This window comes from Epinephelus moara, chromosome 21 (genome assembly GCF_006386435.1).
Source record: "Epinephelus moara isolate mb chromosome 21, YSFRI_EMoa_1.0, whole genome shotgun sequence".
In the NCBI taxonomy this organism is placed as follows: domain Eukaryota; kingdom Metazoa; phylum Chordata; class Actinopteri; order Perciformes; family Serranidae; genus Epinephelus; species Epinephelus moara.
Genome location: NC_065526.1, coordinates 7,949,881 through 7,967,491, shown reverse-complemented (window position 1 = coordinate 7,967,491; position 17,611 = coordinate 7,949,881). Strand labels below are relative to the sequence as shown.

At 45.4% G+C, this 17,611-nt stretch overlaps 1 protein-coding gene across 16 annotated transcripts in view; it reads left to right on the top strand.

The window, feature by feature from the left end:
- kmt2cb (lysine (K)-specific methyltransferase 2Cb) overlaps positions 1-17,611 on the top strand; it is an 86,725-nt gene that overhangs the window by 59,446 nt on the left and 9,668 nt on the right. For 9 of the 16 annotated variants that reach the window (XM_050032979.1, XM_050032978.1, XM_050032977.1 and 6 more), the window contains 22 exons: positions 451-543; positions 832-879; positions 2,652-2,792; positions 2,885-2,917; positions 3,405-3,551; positions 3,642-3,783; positions 3,910-4,139; positions 4,339-4,412; positions 6,600-6,797; positions 7,027-9,006; positions 9,773-10,086; positions 10,215-11,797; positions 11,892-12,003; positions 12,216-12,282; positions 12,385-12,445; positions 12,577-12,809; positions 13,655-15,301; positions 15,550-15,741; positions 16,463-16,627; positions 16,736-16,865; positions 17,095-17,242; positions 17,407-17,591. In XM_050032979.1, coding sequence (XP_049888936.1) covers positions 451-543; positions 832-879; positions 2,652-2,792; positions 2,885-2,917; positions 3,405-3,551; positions 3,642-3,783; positions 3,910-4,139; positions 4,339-4,412; positions 6,600-6,797; positions 7,027-9,006; positions 9,773-10,086; positions 10,215-11,797; positions 11,892-12,003; positions 12,216-12,282; positions 12,385-12,445; positions 12,577-12,809; positions 13,655-15,301; positions 15,550-15,741; positions 16,463-16,627; positions 16,736-16,865; positions 17,095-17,242; positions 17,407-17,591 — 7,923 coding nt within the window. The remainder of the gene's footprint in view (positions 1-450; positions 544-831; positions 880-2,651; positions 2,793-2,884; positions 2,918-3,404; positions 3,552-3,641; positions 3,784-3,909; positions 4,140-4,338; positions 4,413-6,599; positions 6,798-7,026; positions 9,007-9,772; positions 10,087-10,214; positions 11,798-11,891; positions 12,004-12,215; positions 12,283-12,384; positions 12,446-12,576; positions 12,810-13,654; positions 15,302-15,549; positions 15,742-16,462; positions 16,628-16,735; positions 16,866-17,094; positions 17,243-17,406; positions 17,592-17,611) is intronic. The other 7 variants (XM_050032988.1, XM_050032982.1, XM_050032980.1 and 4 more) reach the window with 5 other exon arrangements.

Here is a 17,611-nt window from a genome sequence, read left to right as displayed (position 1 = left end):
GCTCTTCTTCAGCGTCTGTGTTGGTCACTGCTGCACGCCGGCTGCACGCACCAGGATAGCTTGTGGGCGTGATGTCAACAAACTCCACACACTACAGGAGAGTCAGTCACGTTCACAGGCACACACGTTAACATTTATTTAAACTACATTAAATCGCAAATTGCAGCCTTTTATGTGGTTATGTAATCGCACACCCTGACATCGCGATTGCGATTAGATTAATCGTGCAGCACTACTGTAAAGTACATTTCACATCAGAGGCCAGCCAATGAAGCAGTCGTTTACATAGAGTTTCCTCTCTTGTTTACTCAAAACCAAATTCTACATGTGGCATCCAAACAAATGGTTCCAAATCACATTCTCATGTCCGTTCAACATCACCATCAATTATGATTTGTGACGGTTTGGTTTTCTTTCTTTTTTTGTTTCTTCCTTTTTCCCCATCTACAGAGACGTCTGAGGAACCATTAGTTGATCTATCTGATGTTCTGAACACTGATGCAGACATCTTGGGAATGCTCGGAAAGCCAAGCAGTGACTCTGGTGCGTCTTATATCTCACAGGCAGTCACAGTGGCAAGAATTTATCAATAGTCACCTAGCCGTGGGTTCACAGGAATCTTTTCCTCCCGGTTCAGAAATTTCCTCAGACACGAAGTTTGTTTTGCTTTCACCACTTTAATGATTTTTTTTTAATGTCACATTCTTTAACAATACTTTTTGTTCATCTTTGGTTTTTATCTTTTGTTTGTTTGCATTGTCTGAAGCGTGTTGTGCTTGTTCTGTCTTCACTATTTTTTCACTCATTTTATCTGGTTTTGGGTCCTTGTAGGTCTTGATTTTTGCCCCTTCCAGGTTGACAGCTCACCTCCTCCTTTTGGTAAGGGTGCTATGGCCTACTAATCCCTTGCTTTAGTGCATTCTTCCTCTCTTACGGTGTTTGTCTCTATTTGAGTGTGCATGTATATAAGCTGCTTCATACTTAGCTTTTTTCTCAACCATTTCAGATTGTTTTAACACCCATAAACTGCTTAGTGCTTACCTAACCCAGTGCACAGTGTTCACTCAAATGCGTATGGTGTGTCCGTCTTTGTCCGTGAGCCTCCTAAACCCTTTCACAGTGGTGACATTTTTGAAATACATAAGAACAAATTCATAGCTGCTCGATCGAAGATGGCTTCAAGATTGCAAAGAAAACAAACCGACAAGGACATTTTGGCATTCAAGAAATAAGCAGTTCAGAACCAAAAAATTTAGTTTCCAGGAGGCCTTGGCGAATATCCTTCAGTTCTTAAACACTGTGAAGGTCTTCTGTTCTCAGTCCTGTGGTTGGATGACAAAAAGCACTGCAGTCCATGTCCTCCGTTCTTTGTGAAAACGACTTTGTTCAGCATTAATACATTTAATAGAATTTTGTTCTAATACAGATACTGCCAATTAGTGGTTGCATTCATCCTTTGGTAGACAGTTTTGTGTTGAAGAAAGTAGAAAAGAAATGAAAAATATAGACAAGACTAGAAATGCTGTTGGGTTTTTTTTTTACGTAGTGATAAGGCCCAGACACACCAAACCGACAATAAAGAACAAGTGGCAATGAAGGCCGACTGTTGCGTCACCTCACCTTGTCTGTTGTTTCAGTCACAATGTTGCACACAAACACACCGCAAAGACTACAGCTGAGGGCCAACTAGCACCACATTCTGTGGCTGCGTAGGTGGAAATAACTCTCCACACTAGCAGGAGGCGGTAGTCTGCATTCGTCATGAAAAGGGAAAACAGAAGACCGACAAGATGGATTCAAGACGCTAGTTAGCCCCTTAGCACATAAGCAAAACAATATGATAATTAAACAACAAAGCATATTTTTACCGTGCAAACAATAATACATTTACAAACCATTTCTGCTGAAGAGCTCAACGGCCCTCTTGACTTTTGCTTACTTTCCTCACTTCTGTTTCTCTTCTCGCCCACTGAGCTGAACTGCCAATCCAAGTGAATTCACTCACTGACTGCAGCTCTGATGCCGATTTAACTTGCTGAATCAGACGCAAAAAAGCCAACAAGGGCGGACCAGTGTCAACATTGCCGGGCACCGCAAAAACTAGGGCAAGAGACGCTCACTGACCGCTCGTTGTTGACCAAAAGTCGAATGTTGGCTTGGTGTGTCTGGGCCTACAGATAGAAACTCCAGCATCATTTTGATAGAAGCAGCTCGCAGTGTAGAAACCCAAATTATTTACATGTGCTTTGTTATGGATTGGATCAGCCATTTCAAAGCTGATGAATGTTGCAGGGTTTCCTTTTTAAATAAATCAAAAGTACATAATTGAAGGGCCAGAGCAGTATTTTCCTACACAAACATTCAAGTGTTTGTGTACCTTTACTGAGAAGTAGTATGACCTATTTGTCTCTTCACAGTTCCCAAAACACTGCCTTTAAACAACACAGGAACCCCGAGGAGCTGTAATCACATACTGTTGAGTTTTGATTGAATTCCTCAGGCTGTTAAGACAATAAACATGTTCTTACTTCACGTCTGTATTTATGATCACGTTCTTTGTTGGGTATTTTGTTGGTTGCTTTGTGTGTGTGTGTGCTGTGTATGTGTGCGTGTTATGATTTGTTTTTGTATGTCTGTGTGTGTTTCTACAGCTGGTCTGGACATCGGGCCCCTGGCAGACAGTTCCCCAGTGGCGCCCCAGTCTCAGGCCGGCCGGAGGACACCTCGAGCCCTCCCAGAGGAACCCCTGGACGGCATTCTCAGCCCAGAGCTTGACAAGATGGTCACTGATGGTCAGTGCGGGAGACCAGACATCCAGACGCTTTACAGTGTTGTTTTAAATTTCATACAGAAGGAATAATCTCTAATTCTTTTGTTGTTTCAGAATCAATTCTCAGCAAACTTTACAAAATTCCAGGTTTGTAATTTCATACTTTTTTTGCTGTACGCTTGCAGCTATCAGTCTCCTACACTAGTTAACTGAGCTGTGAACTCCCAATGTAGTGTTGTTACAATACATAAACCACGGTTCAGGGTTTTAAGAGTTACCACAGGTCCTGAAAATCCTTAAAAGTTTGTGAATTTGAAGGGGGAAAACAAGGCCTTGAAAGAGTTTTAAACCATGCAGTGTTGGGTCCTTGAATTTGAGGGAATTTGGCCTGGAAAGTCCTTGAAAAGTCAATTTGATGTTTGAAAAACTGTGAAACTTGTGTTTTGCAAAAGGTTTTATGTTCTTCAGGCTAGTGAGACAAATTGTAGTGTCCTTAAGGCAAACATAAAGTTGTCTCTCATAATAAATACAGGAGGAATTAATTCTGACATTGCAGTTAATTAATTTTACCCACCCTTATACGTTTATGCGTATTATATGCAAACAACATCATTATTGTCACACTCTGTTACAGAGCTAGAGGGCAAAGATGTGGAGGACCTCTTCACAGCAGTCCTTAGCCCCAGCACGAGCCAACCACCTCCACCACAGGTGCCTCACCCCCAGGGTCCAGGGCCCCTCCCTGCCACACCTGGCACTAGTATGCCTCACCCCAACGCAGGTACATCATTGAGCACCTTGTTGTGGTCATAGGTAACATTTGACTCTTGTTTTTGATAAATTCAAGTCACCTCTTTAATCATGTGTGCAGGGAATCCCATGTTTCCAAGGATGCCAATGATCAATGGTATGATGGGACCAAACCAACGCTTCCCTACAAATTCAGGAGCAGGGCCCTGCATCCCAGAAAATTTCTCCCCCCTTAACCGTATGCCTTTCACTGACAATCCAAGGTAATGCACTGCTTTCATCATTAAAACAATTAAATATTTAAAAAAAAAAAAAATGATTTTTCTGTTTTTCTCTGCAAAACCAGAGTGTATTGATTAAAAGTGAGTTGTTTTCCTTTGTTGTTACAGGGATAGAAAGTTTAATCAGATGCCTAGAGAGGCAGTTGGTCCATGGTCCGCCCATGGCCCCGGCCCCACACCCCCTGGACCTCTGCCTGAGGGGGAGACTGAAGCCATGTCAAATGCCCAAAGGAGTACACTCAAGTGGGAGAAGGAGGAGACACTTGGAGAGCTAGCCACTGTAGCGCCCGTCCTATATACCAATGTCAATTTCCCCAACCTCAAAGAAGAATACCCAGGTTTGTGTACATATATATATTAACATATATTTTCCCCTTGCCCATGTTTTTTATTGTCATCATTACTCATCTTTCTGTTTATGTCTGGGTATTTGTTTGGGTGTGTACACTGCACTGTCTCAGTCACACTGTATAAAAATACCTTGTATGATCTGTGAGACTGTTGGCATGACAACTCCTCCTCTTATTCTCTCAACAGACTGGTCTACAAGAGTAAAGCAAATTGCAAAACTTTGGAGGAAAGCTAGTTCACAAGACAGGGCCCCATATGTGGTAAGATCACTCACACTGTTGAATTTACAGATTTTCCTCTACTGTCTCAAAAGCCTAAACACTTTGAACCATGGCAGACACCAAACTGTCACTACTAGTTGCACTGACATATTAGTATGCAGGAGGCAGAGTCTTTTATCGCATCTGGCCTCTTGCCTCTTGCCAATGCAATTTGAAATCCGGCCATTCACAGATGAACCAATTAACATAGGAAGGCCTGCTCAGTGTTAGACCTCACTATGGTCTCAGTAATTAAGTTCACTAGAGGTAATTTTATCTAGCAGAGGCCAGTTTCAAAGACCTAGTTTTGATTTAAAAAATGTACTATGTGCATGTGATCGTAAGGGTGTTTTTCCACTGGTTACATGGTGGCAGTTCTCTTTCATGGCTTTGTCTTTCGATATCACACTCAAACATCCTGACTATTGTGATACCTATGTACAGTAACAGGATGACCTCCATCCTGTGCTGCATATACAGTACAAAGAAGTCAAGTCACTAACTGGTTTAGGTAAAATTGTCCATTTACTGGACTGAGTCCGGTATCATAGAACACCTATCCTTTAAACATTTTCAGTGATCACCTTACCCAATCATAATCAAATGAAAATATGTAACATCCATGAGATCATGGAGTATCCAGCCATGCTTCTGTCGTAGGTTAGCAAACCACCCTAGCCTCAGGGATGGAGGAGACCCCTTTCTCACTGTCACCACCAAGTGTCAGCTCTTTGCCAGTAAGAAGGGAACCTCCCTTCATGTTGCTGAAATACAAACAGGATGGATATGATCAGAGAGAGAAGGAGAGAGTAGTCTTCCTCTCTTCTTCTCTTGTTGGAGCTTTTTATCTTCCACTGTTTGTGTATCTGTGTAGCGATGCTCACAAACAACCAGTTGGTGATTTCCTATTACCCTGTTCGGATAGTGCTGTTGCTCTGAAGGAATTTCCACTGCGTTGATTAGGAGTAGATTATCTGATGTTGATTTTTTTTAATTTATTTTTATCCAAATTACTGAATTTATCCTGATTTTAGTGCTGTATAATAACCCTTATTTTTCAGCTGTTATTCAGTATATTTGCTTTTGAAATGACAACAATAACAGTCTTAAAATAAAACACTTGTTTTTGTTAGTTGTTAACTGCAGAATACAAAAGGGCAATGAGGTCGCAGTGTTTTTTCAGCAAAGACGTTTTGATTGTGTCAAGTTGCTATGATACGGCATATTCAAAGAAGTAAAAATGTCAGCACATGTCAGTCAGAGTACTTACTTTGCTCTGGATGAAGGAAAGGCTGAAACATGGACACTCTGCTCTATTTAGGCTCAGTATTAATTTCTCCTGTTTTGGTGTTGTTATCTTGCACTTGTACTTATAGGATGTGACAGTTGGTCTTTGTGGTATTTGTCCCACCCCTCCGCCACTGTGATTGGACAGCTGGGTAAAAAGTGACCGGGACGGCCTGTAGTAGCGTTGATTTTTCAACTCTTTGCAGCCAGAAGAAAAAAATGCCAAACATCCTGTGCTCAGGGCAGAATAGACGCTTAGCACCTCGTCATGCTTTTGGTGTTTGTAGCATAGTGTTAATGCGCATTGCTCACATTGAATAGAATTTTAAAAATATGCTGGTTTTATGAAAATAGCATTAGCCCTTCTTTTGGGTTTTATCAACTATTCGGGATGTTGTTGCTGATACTGATCAGTCCACAAACCATTTATGTGGGTGGTTCAAAGAGGATCACATGCAGCAAAGGGCCCAGGCTGGACTTTGGCCGCTGCAATACAGACTCAGCCTTAATGGCACGCTATGGCATGCGGTGAACTACTCTACGCTGTGAACACGTGCCATTAAAAAGTTTGAATGTCATAGCTCTTATCCATGATGCTGTTTTGAGTGTGAAGTCCACTGTTGGGTATTTGGACTTGTGGGGGAAGCTGAAAGTCATCATCTCATATGAACTTTCAATACTGAAGACCCATGTAACAGTGCGATATTGAAACAAATGCTATGAAAGAGAATTTAATGCTACATACACACCAGTTTTTGTTGTAGTACTTTTAGTAATATTTCTTCACTATCACACATGTTTTAGATAATAAAAGTTGCATTGGTATTATTTTTTTCTGCAATCTTATATTTATGTCTGATGTGTGTTTTGTTCTGCACTTGTGATTGATTTGCTGTTTAGCAAAAGGCAAGAGATAACCGAGCAGCCCTGCGCATCAACAAAGTCCAGATGTCGAATGAGACGGTGAAGAGGCACCACCCACAGCAACAGCCCCCTGAGGTGTTTGATCCCAACATACCACTAGACACAGAACTGCTGTTTAAAGACCCTTTGAAACCAAAAGAGTCAGAGCATGAACAAGAGTGGAAGTTTAGACAGGTAAGAGTGTATGCAATGAAGTCAGGGAATGCAGCGGCAGGTCCACTTAATATTAAGACAGCTAAGAAGTGGTGGTTTAGTAAAGCTCCCTAAACAACTGCACTATCCGCCACATTAACCCTGATGACATTGGTGGTTAGTAGGTCCAGTTTATTTTTGGCATGAGACTGATATTCGCTGCATCTCTTTGTGATGTCTAATCCCACTTTTCACTGTGCCCTTCCAACAGCAAATGAGGCAGAAAAGCAAACAGCAAGCCAAAATTGAAGCCACTCAGAAACTGGAGCAAGTCAAGAATGAGCAACTCCAGCAGCAGCAACAGCAGCAGCAGCAGACCAACAGCCAGACAGAGGGCGATGGCAACAACAGTGGAAACGGCAGTCCAGCCTCCCAGCCCAGCAATGGCAGCATGTCCCCCATGCAGCAGCTCAATTCTAAGGATGGCTTTGCCAGGCCGCAGCTACCAGGGACGCCCACTTCAGGTCCCCCGGAGGACGTGTTCTTGCGACCCCCACCTCCCCCTCCATCTGGCCCTTCCTCGCAACCTCAGTCCCCCCAGGTATTTTCACCAGGTTCCTCTGGGTCCAGACCCTCCTCTCCATGGGACCCATATGCCAAGATGGTTGGGACCCCAAGGCCGCCAAATACATGTCGCAGAATGCCTGTGGAATCTGGGAAATCCCCCACGTCCTTGATGGAGCAGCAGGACAGAGGGAGGCCCTCACCTGCTCATGAATCTTTTGGTTCTCCAACATCTATGAGCAGTGACCCCTACGCCAAACCTCCTGACACCCCAAGGCCAGCTGGGGAAATGGACCCTTTCCTGAAGCCCATGGGTCCTCCCAGGGCCAGTCAGGCTGCTCAGGGAAGGCCCCCAATGGGCTCTCCGGGCAGAGACCCATACTCGAGGCCCATGATAAGAAATGAGGCCTATCAGCGCATGGCTCAGAACAGGATGATCTTGTCTGACCCTTACTCACGGCCTTTACTTACGCCAATTCCTGGAAGTAATGAGTCTGGCTCTGTCCCTTTGTTCAAAACACCCATGCCCCCTCCTCAGGCTCAGGATCCCTTTAACCGACCAGGTCCACATCCTGCTGACAGGTTCTCCCAGAATCAGCAGAATGACCCCTATGCTCAGCCTCCACATACACCAAGACCATCTGGGAATGACAACTTTACCAGTCCTCCTAGAATGGGCCAGCATCACCCTCAGGTGCACTCGTTTGCTCAGCCAGGACCAATGACTCAGATGTCTAGAAATCCTTATGCTCATGCACCTTCCACTCCAAGGCCTGACCACTTCACCTATGACCCCTTTGCCCAGCCATCTGGTCCCAACAAGCCACCTGCTGACCCTTTCTCTCAGTCTGCAGGCAACCAACGATCCATCAATGAACCCGGTGCTCAACCTCGCCCATTCTTTGAGCCCTATGCCCGACCGCCCGGCACCCCACGTCCACATGACAACTACGGTCAACCTTCAAACACCCCTAACACATCCTCAGACCCTTACTCACAGGCTCCTTCTACTCCTCGCCCCAGTGGGATGAACCAGTTCACTCATCAGTCACACCCTGGACAGAGGATGTCACCTTCCCACTCAGTGGACCCTTACGCTCAGCCACCAGGTACTCCTCGGCCCTCTGTGGGAGAGAGGTTTTCCAAGTCACCAGGTAGCCAGAGGGGGCCAATAGAGCCATTTACTAGCACACCTGGGACATCAAGGCCAGGGGGTGGTGACATGTTTCCCCAGCCTGGGGCCCCCAGACCAATGCTTAATGATCCCTACGCCCAGCCGCCAGGGACCCCACGGCCTGGTCTTGATGGGCTCAGCAGACAAGGGCCAAGGCAAGGGCCAATGGGAAGCCAGGATCTTTTCTCTGTACCACAAGGCAGACTTCAAGAGCCCTTCCCCCATCCAGGCTCACAAACACCAAAACACCCAAGTGTTTCAGAGGATGGATTCACACAGTCACCTGCCAGAAGACCCAGTCAGACACCTGGCCATGACCCATATGAGCAAGCCCCGATGACCCCTCGTCCACAGTCAGTAGAGAAAATGGAAATGAAAGATCAGTCATGTGTGGGCAACAATGGAACTATCCCTCAAGACCCGGGCCAAGCATCTAACAACCCACAAATGCCCGGTGCTTCCTCTGAGGCTCAGGGTGTTGCTCTAGCTGAGAGTGAGGAAAGACTCAGACAGGTACATGAACACTGTTGTTAATGTTCTATTCTGAATCTCATTTAAGATTTTATTTTTCCACTTGTGTTCATTTTAGTTTGTGTATATCAACAATGTCTTTAATCAATCAAACAATTTTTATTTGTATAGCACCTTTCATACAATTTAGTGCAGTTCAGAGTACTTTACCGCTGACTGACAAGCCAATGATAAACCAAACAAGTGTAGAGTGGAACAAAAAAGGCCAAAACAAGTGATGAATATGAGACCAATGCATGCCAGACAAAAAAATGATTAAAATGTAATAAAATAGATATAAAAGATATAAAAACAGTAATAATAGTAAAATGAAAACTAGTTTAAAGAGGTAGATAAAATAAATCAAAACGCAAAACAGGAATAAAAATGATGACACTAAAATAGATTTAAAAGCTATGATAATAATTAAACAGTTACATAAAAGCTAGACTGAAACATTGAATAAAATTGATTAAAAGACAAAATCAATTAGAGGCATGAAAATATATAATATAAATAGTAATAAAACGTGTAAAATGATGTAAAATTGTGTGCATTTGCAGAATTCAAAGTATGTAACGGCTGTCAATAGAAAATGGGGACCTTCAACTTGCATTGCTACCCATTAGCTGTGGACTTTCAGTAGACCAAAATTAACTGACAATCTGTTTTAATAGCTAGAAAGACAGTGTTAATGTAAGCCATACATGGCCCATTTACTTTGTTTTATAAAGGTGTTACATTTCTGAATGCTTGTTGTGTTTTGTAGCGACAACGAATAAGAGAGCTAATCCTCAAACAGCAGCAACAGAGGAGTGCTATTCGGCAGGAGAGGGGCCCTCAGGAGCCTGCTGGCAACATAGCCCCAGGAACACCACGACCCTGGCCTCAGGAGGGGCCTGGGCAGCAGGGGGAAATGTTCAACCGGCCTCCTCCACCTTATCCTGGACAAGGACCCATGAGAGGGCCAATGAGGTTTCCTGGACCTTTTCCAGGCGATCAGCGTGTCCCTTTCCCTAATGAGGGGCAACTCCCCAGGGTCCCGCATCCTGGAGATCCTAATTTGAGACATCAGGGGCCAAGGTTTGTGTTATGATATTACATTTTATTACATCTGTGTGTTACATATATTCTATAATTGATTACACATAACTACCCAAATCTAGAATGCATTTTCTTCTCTATTCATATATCTTTTTATCCTATTTTAGATTTGCATTTCCACCTGGGGTTCTAGGACCTCATGGGGCCCAAGAGTTCTTTCCCAGAGGGCAACACCCAATGCAGGATGTCCCTCCTCAAATGCGACGGTCTATGTCTGCCGAAATGGCAAAGAGCATGGGAGGCAACCCTATGGGGCTGCCCCAGCACTTCCCACCACGTGGCATGCCAGTGCAGCAGCACAATATAATGGGCCAGCCTTTCATTGAGCTGCGACACAGAGCAGTAGAAAACAGGCCACGTCTGCCGTTTCCCCCTGGTGCCATGCAAGGAGGCAACATGGATCCCAGCTTGCAGGGGCAAAGGCTACCAGGCTTTCCAGGAGCACCTGAATCCAGGTTCCCTTTAAATCAGGTGCCCAGGATGGTAGACCCCATGTCCAGCCACACTGGCCATGTACAGCTATCTGCCAGCATGGACAATCTTCATCAGCAAGCCCAAATGTCAGGAAACAACACAGTCAAACAAACTCATTTGATGAGATCCATGAGCCAGCCTGCTTCAAATGAGACCCAGAACATGGCAGCATCTATGATCCTGACTGCACCCCCTGCTGGGCAGAGTGAGCCGGTCGCGGTGTCCGGCAGTGAAGCTGTGGAGGAGAAACTGGATGCAGAAGAATCAGCAGTCAAAGATCTTGAGGACGTGGAGGTGAAAGACTTGGTGGATGCTGACTTGGAAAACCTAAATTTGGATCCTGAAGATGGCAAAGACCTTGATCTAGAGACAAATGACCTACACCTCGATGACTTCCTAACATCTGGGAAATTTGACATCATTGCCTACACAGATCCTGACCTAGACGACATCAAGAAAGACATGTTTAATGAGGAACTGGATCTCAGTGATCCTATGGATGATAATGCGGACACCACAGAGATCAACAAAAACTCAAGCACAGGAACTGAGGCGTTGACCACTTCAGAATCTGTACTGGAAAAGTCTGAGGCCTCAGGTGAGCAGTCCTCAGCTGAGGTGAAGCCGGAGGCCCCCATGAGTCAGGACTCTGCTTCTTTGGCACCTGGGCAAGAAATTAAAACAGAGGTCAAGGAGTGTCAGAAACCCCCTGATGTGGCAGACCAGCAAGCCACTGGAAACACCTTAACCCCAAACCAGCAGGGAGTTCTCTCTGAATCCACCCCAGTCCTGTCTAGTTTACTCGTTAAGCAGCAGCCTGAGGAGCAGTCATTAAATCCAATTGTTGAATCTGTCAGTCAAGGAGGTAACCTCATGCCCCAGCAGAACCAAGTCACTGACACTCAGCATACCTCTGGGCTTACATTACCCGACGCCACCGCCGCTGCAGGAGAAGCTTCTATGACTGGCTTTGGGGCAGACCAGCAGGTGGGGCTAGCCTCTGGAGTGGACCCGAGCAGTCTGACCCCGGCCCAGCAGGCAGCGTTGAACCAGACTCTGGGTCAGCACGGCCAGCAACACCGCCCTCTTCTGCTAGAGGAGCAGCCACTCCTATTGCAGGACCTCCTAGACCAGGAGAGGCAGGAGCAACAGCAGCAGAGGCAGATGCAAGCCATGATACGACAGCGCTCCAGCGACTCCTTCTTCCCAAACATTGGTAAATTATTAAGGCCACAACTTAAAATCGTCAGCACAGGTTGATGTTTGAGATAGCCAGTCTTTTCTGATTATGCATTACTTGTCATTTGCAGATTTTGATGCCATCACTGACCCCATCATGAAAGCTAAAATGGTTGCCCTGAAAGGCATCAACAAAGTCATGGTTCAGAACAACATGGGAATGAGCCCAATAGTCATGAACAGGTAAAAAGTTCACTTTGGTACCACATGAATACATTCTCTTTCTTCAGCAGAAAATGTAATGATTGCAGAGGGAGTGTATGTATTAGTTTAGCTCTTAAAGCAATGGAAATAACAACCTAACTGAACAGCCACTGGGATTTTGTGCAGCTGTGTGAAGACTTGCAACTGTGACTGACTGAATGGTGCGCAATTGCGGTATTGCTCTATTACAGATTTCCTCCTGGTCCTGCACCACCTTGTCCTGAAAGCACACCACTTCCTCCACAAGTTGTTGGACAGGTATTGAATCATTAGTCTGGTTAGATGTCATTTAAAACTATACAGTGAAAAGTATTTGAGTTATTGAATATATGGTAATGTATTTTTTAACCTTGCATTCAGGATGGCAAATTGACACAAGTAGCAAGACCAAATCCTCCAAACTTTGGACCGGGATTTGTCAGTAAGTTTTCTTAAAATGTATATGCATTTTCAACTTTTTGGTTTGAAGGTCTGTCAGGCATCGAAATGTTAAGATGTTTGTTTTTCATGCTGTCAAGATTGCTAACAAAAGAGCCTTTTTTCTTCTTTCAGACAATGCTCAGAGGGCTCAGTACGAGGAGTGGCTCCAGGAGACTCAGCAACTACTTCAAATGCAGCAGAAGTTTCTGGAAGAGAAGATTGGGGCTCACAGGAAGTCTAAGAAAGCCCTTTCTGCCAAGCAGAGAACAGCTAAGAAGGCAGGGAGAGAGTTCCCTGAGGAGGACGCCGAGCAGCTCAAACATGTCACAGAGCAGCAGGGTGTAGTGCAGAAACAACTGGAGCAGGTAAATGTTCGGCCTGCCAAGCTCCAGCACTGAATTCTATCTCAGCCCTCCTTTGCACAATGACTGCCCTAAGCACTGTCCATTCATTGGTCCTAGGGAGCTCAGTTAAATGTTTAAAGTAGGGACCGGTAAATAACAGTCTTTAGGCCAAATATGGTCCTTCAACAGGAGTAGTTACCCACATCCCCAGTGTGTCTAGAACCAAACTATGGTGCTGAAATAAGGCCCAACTGAATAACAGATGGAGAAAACTTAACTCGGTATTATTTATCCAAAGAGACTTATTATTTTCTTACTGCAGGCTTATTTGCAATGACACAGTGGCACTGGCGGAAGAGTAGTATGAGCACACAGATTTAACAGAAACACATACTTTGGTCTATTCTTTATTTTGATTACCTTCAACTATTTTTACTCCTTTTAGAGACAGTTTCTTTCTCTCAAAAGCAGAGGCTTGTTCTCTGACAGCATCTTACATTTACAGTAGGCATAATTAGTAATAAATCAGTAGGTAAGTAAGTAGGTATATAGAGTATGCATACACATCTAGCTGTTATTTTGTGTCTGCATGGCACCTGTCAGCCTGCTCTAACTCCCTAAAAGAGCAATGCTGAAAAAAATTGCTCTCAGCTGATTGTACTTTCCAACTCCTGCTTTAGAGTTTAATTCTTCAGTTACTGTTTGAAATAGAAATCATTCATCTCTTCCCTTGGGTAAACCTGCGTCCTTACAAATTTGTCTTGTAAATGTGATAAACACCATGAAAGTGATATGTAGTTTCTTTGTAAATTTCATAGAGAATCTCAATAATATTTTCTGTGAACGTGTTTTATGTTTTGTTTCAGATCCGCAAGCAACAGAAGGAGCATGCTGAGCTTATAGAGGAGTATCGAGTGAAACAGCAGCAGAACAATATGACACCCATAATGCCTGGGATGCACCCAATGCCAGGCCCTGCTGGCATGGTCCCCGCTGGACCACCAATTGTCCAGCCTCCTATGAATCCCATGATGCAGATGCCACTTCATCCGGGCCAGCCAAATGCACCTCCGTGTATACCCAACCCGCCACCTGGCTGGCATCCTGGTGCTCCTATGCCCATGCCGGGACCAGGAATGCCACCTATAATGCCGCCCCAGGTACCTGTGGGAAATCCAGGCCAACCTCATCAGATGCCAATGGGTAACATACCTCAACACCCGCAAATGCCTGTGGATCCCCAGGCACCACCAGCTCCACCAGGTGGTGTAAAACCTATGCAGGCAGGTGGTGTGAAGTTTGACGACAACAACCCATTCAGTGAAGGTTTCCAGGAGCGGGAGAGGAGGGAGAGGCTCAGGGAGCAGCAGGAGAGACAGCGGGTGCAGCTAATGCAGGAAGTCGAACGACAGAGAGCCCTGAAACACCGTATGGAAATGGAGCAGCAAGGGATGATGGGGCCGGATGGGAACATGGCACCGCTCGCTCAGATGCCGTTTTTCAACACAGAGCTGCCACAGGACTTCATGCAGCCTCAGAGGCCTCCAATGCAACAGCAGCAACAACTTGCACCAATGTTCCCCCAGCAGCAGGTCATGCAGCCCGGTATGGGCTCACCACCTGGGACTTTTATGCAAGGTGAAAGGAGGGCCATGATGGGCAATGGAATGATGCCCCGTGACATGGGGCCTGGTTTTGGGCCTGATAATCTTGCCCTACAAGCACCTAATTTTCCCCAGGGTCAACCCAGACCTCGTCAGTTCAGTGGCCCAGGAATGATGCTCCAGATGCCAGGTGAGGGTCCACCATTCGGAGGTGACTCAGCTACACCTCTACCGTCTAACTTTCCAGGCTCAGGTCAGTCTCTAATCCAACTCTACTCCAACATCATCCCAGACGAGAAGGGTAAGAAGAAGAGAAATCGCAAAAAGAAGAAGGACGATGATGCAGATTCTGTCAAGACACCTTCAACTCCACACTCAGACCTTACAGCCCCTCTCACACCATGTGTCTCGGACACTTCCTCAACTCCAACCAGAAACACCCATCTCTTCGGTGACCAGGATTTGTCACGGTCCCCCTTACTGGGATCTACCACCCCCAGTCACTCAGAGCTGGAGAGGCAGCTTTCTGGAGGCCAATCTGGACACCCTGGTCTCCTAGCAGAAGCAGCAAGAGCCCAGGCTCAGGAACATGACAGGATCCTTAACAACATAAAGCTGGAGCAGACTGATGCCAGTGAGTGTCATGGGCCACGGGAAGGGTCCATTGGCTCAGAAATGAGCTCTGTGAAGGAGGAGGGTAATAAAGGGAGTGTGTCTCCCTTCCCTGCAGGGCAAAGTCCAAACAAGGGGGAGGCTGGCAATGAACTACTGAAACACCTTCTGAAGAACAAGAGCACACCTCCACCTGGACTGTCCCAGCAGAGGTCAGTGGAGAGCATGCGCTCAGAGGAGGAGGATCCTGCAGACTGCAAAGCCCTGCTGAGACAAAGCTCCATGGACAGCAACGGGGTCAGTCTTTGTGTTAGTCATACAGTTAGAGCGTTGAGGGGGTGATCAACATAGTGAGTCATAGACGGGCTAAGTGATTCAGATGGGAGGCGTGTCATAGTTAAATTACTATGAGTCATAGCTGTCGGTTTTTGAATGAGTCATAGTTCTGTGTTTGAAAACATCTTACTTGGAGCCATAATGCTTCTCATGTAATCTGAAGTTTATTAATGCATTTTTATGCAACGATATCTTTTTCTCATCTCCAGGCGTACTCAGATGGCACCCCAGACTTTCCAGGACCTGTGCTCCCAGAACAGGAGAAGAAGAAAGGGAGGAACAAGAGGGCTCCGAAAGGAGGGGAGAAGCCTGCCTCTCGCTACAAGAAAAGGAAGAAGGAAGGGGATGAGAGGCAGCTAATGCACTCTGGCCCTGACACTGTAATGACCCAAATCAAACAGGTAAGATTGATTTTACCGCCTTATAACCTGCTCTTCATTAAATTGGTCGAAGCTGCACTGCTGCACATATTTGGGAACAAAGGATGGGAGAAGGATTATAGCTTGAAATCTGAAGGCTTTATTCAGAATTTTCCAGTATTAATTACTGCCAGGATAGAAAATGGTCTCCACTGAGCGCACAGACACTAATTTCACATATCATAAGCATATTACTGTAATTAGATATGTATTGGATGGCAGTGCACACACAGGTATTAGAAGGTGGTATTATTCAGGGGAATGGAAGGGATTCATGATTATATTGCACGTCCCTCACTGATTGAGGCATATTGATTTGAATGTTACAAAGCTGACTCATTCATTAGAAACTTACATCATCACATTTAATACAGCTCAGCAAAACCAAACAAGCACACACCTGTATGCTAGTTTCTCACATGTTTAAGATAAGTTTGGCTAAAATGGAAATTATGACTGTGGCTATAAGCTGGAACAGCTTCAGTATGTGACTGTAAACAGTTTGATTGTGCCCAGATTTACCTGCCTTGTTCTGCAGCGAGATTGATAACTGGACCAGAGATTAGACTTCTATCCAACATTAATGATGCTGGTTAGGTTGATCGGATGTATAATGTGTATGTATATATCAATTCCACTTGCATACTTGTCCTGATTTTACTCCCATCTCTTCCCCTGGTCCTGCTTTTCTCTCCTGACACAGCAGCTCTCCCTGCTGCCTCTCATGGAGCCCCTGATTGGGGTCAACTTTGCCCATTTCGCTCCCTATGGCAGCGGCCAGCTCAACGGAGAGAACCTCCTGTCTGGTACCTTTGGCAGCGCCTCACTCGATGGAGTCTCTGACTATTACTCCCAGCTGGCCTACAAGGTGAGATCTGCTTACCTTACCAGGTTGTAACAGGGTAAACAGAGTGGTGTGTGTTCAATATGTCTGGAGCGTAATGTGCTGACACTGCATTGGTTCTGACTCCTACAGCAGAGTAACCTGAGCAATCCACCAACACCACCGGCGTCTCTTCCTCCCACTCCACCACCTGTGAACCGACAGAAAATGATCAATGGGTTTGCGACGACAGAAGAGCTGGCCAGCAAAGCTGCTGCCATGGGTAAGCAGTCAGAAGGATGTATCTTTTCAATGTTACTTTTTCCCATTTTATCTCACACTGTCATAACCTTGAAACAAAGGTTACTTTTACTTAGAGCTGTCCACTTGTGATACAGTCACCCAAGACACATGTTAATACCAGGTGTAAACAGGGCCAAGGAGTATTTCCATCATTACAGGCAAGAATAGCGCGTACATATGTGTTGACATTGTGCTCCTGTTTCATACAGTGTCCAAAGGCCTGGTCCCAAAGCCACTACATGTCCCATTCAGAACCGAGGAAGACCTACTAGCCCGGGCCATCGCGCAGGGACCCAAAACTGTGGATGTTCCGGCCTCCCTCCCCACCCCTCCTCACAACAACCAGGAGGAGCTCAGGTAACGGATAAATAACAGTAATGCCTTCTGGAGGGTTACATCACCATTAACGGCTGTCATAACATTTGTTTGTGTTTACTTGTGCACTCATGATAATCAGTTTTGGCTGCGTGGATTTGACAGAGTTGGTTGATTTATTGTTTCTCTCCGTAAAATGATAACAGCAACAGAGGACAGGAGCCTTGCAAGGACAGGGACACACCTGACAGTTTTGTTCCGTCCTCATCTCCTGAGAGCGTGGTTGGCATGGAGATAAGTCGCTACCCAGACCTCTCTCTGGTGAAGGAAGAGCCACCGTCCCCCTGCCTGTCTCCTGTCCTTCCCATGCTTCCTGCACCAGATGGGAAAGGTAAACAAACACAACTCCAA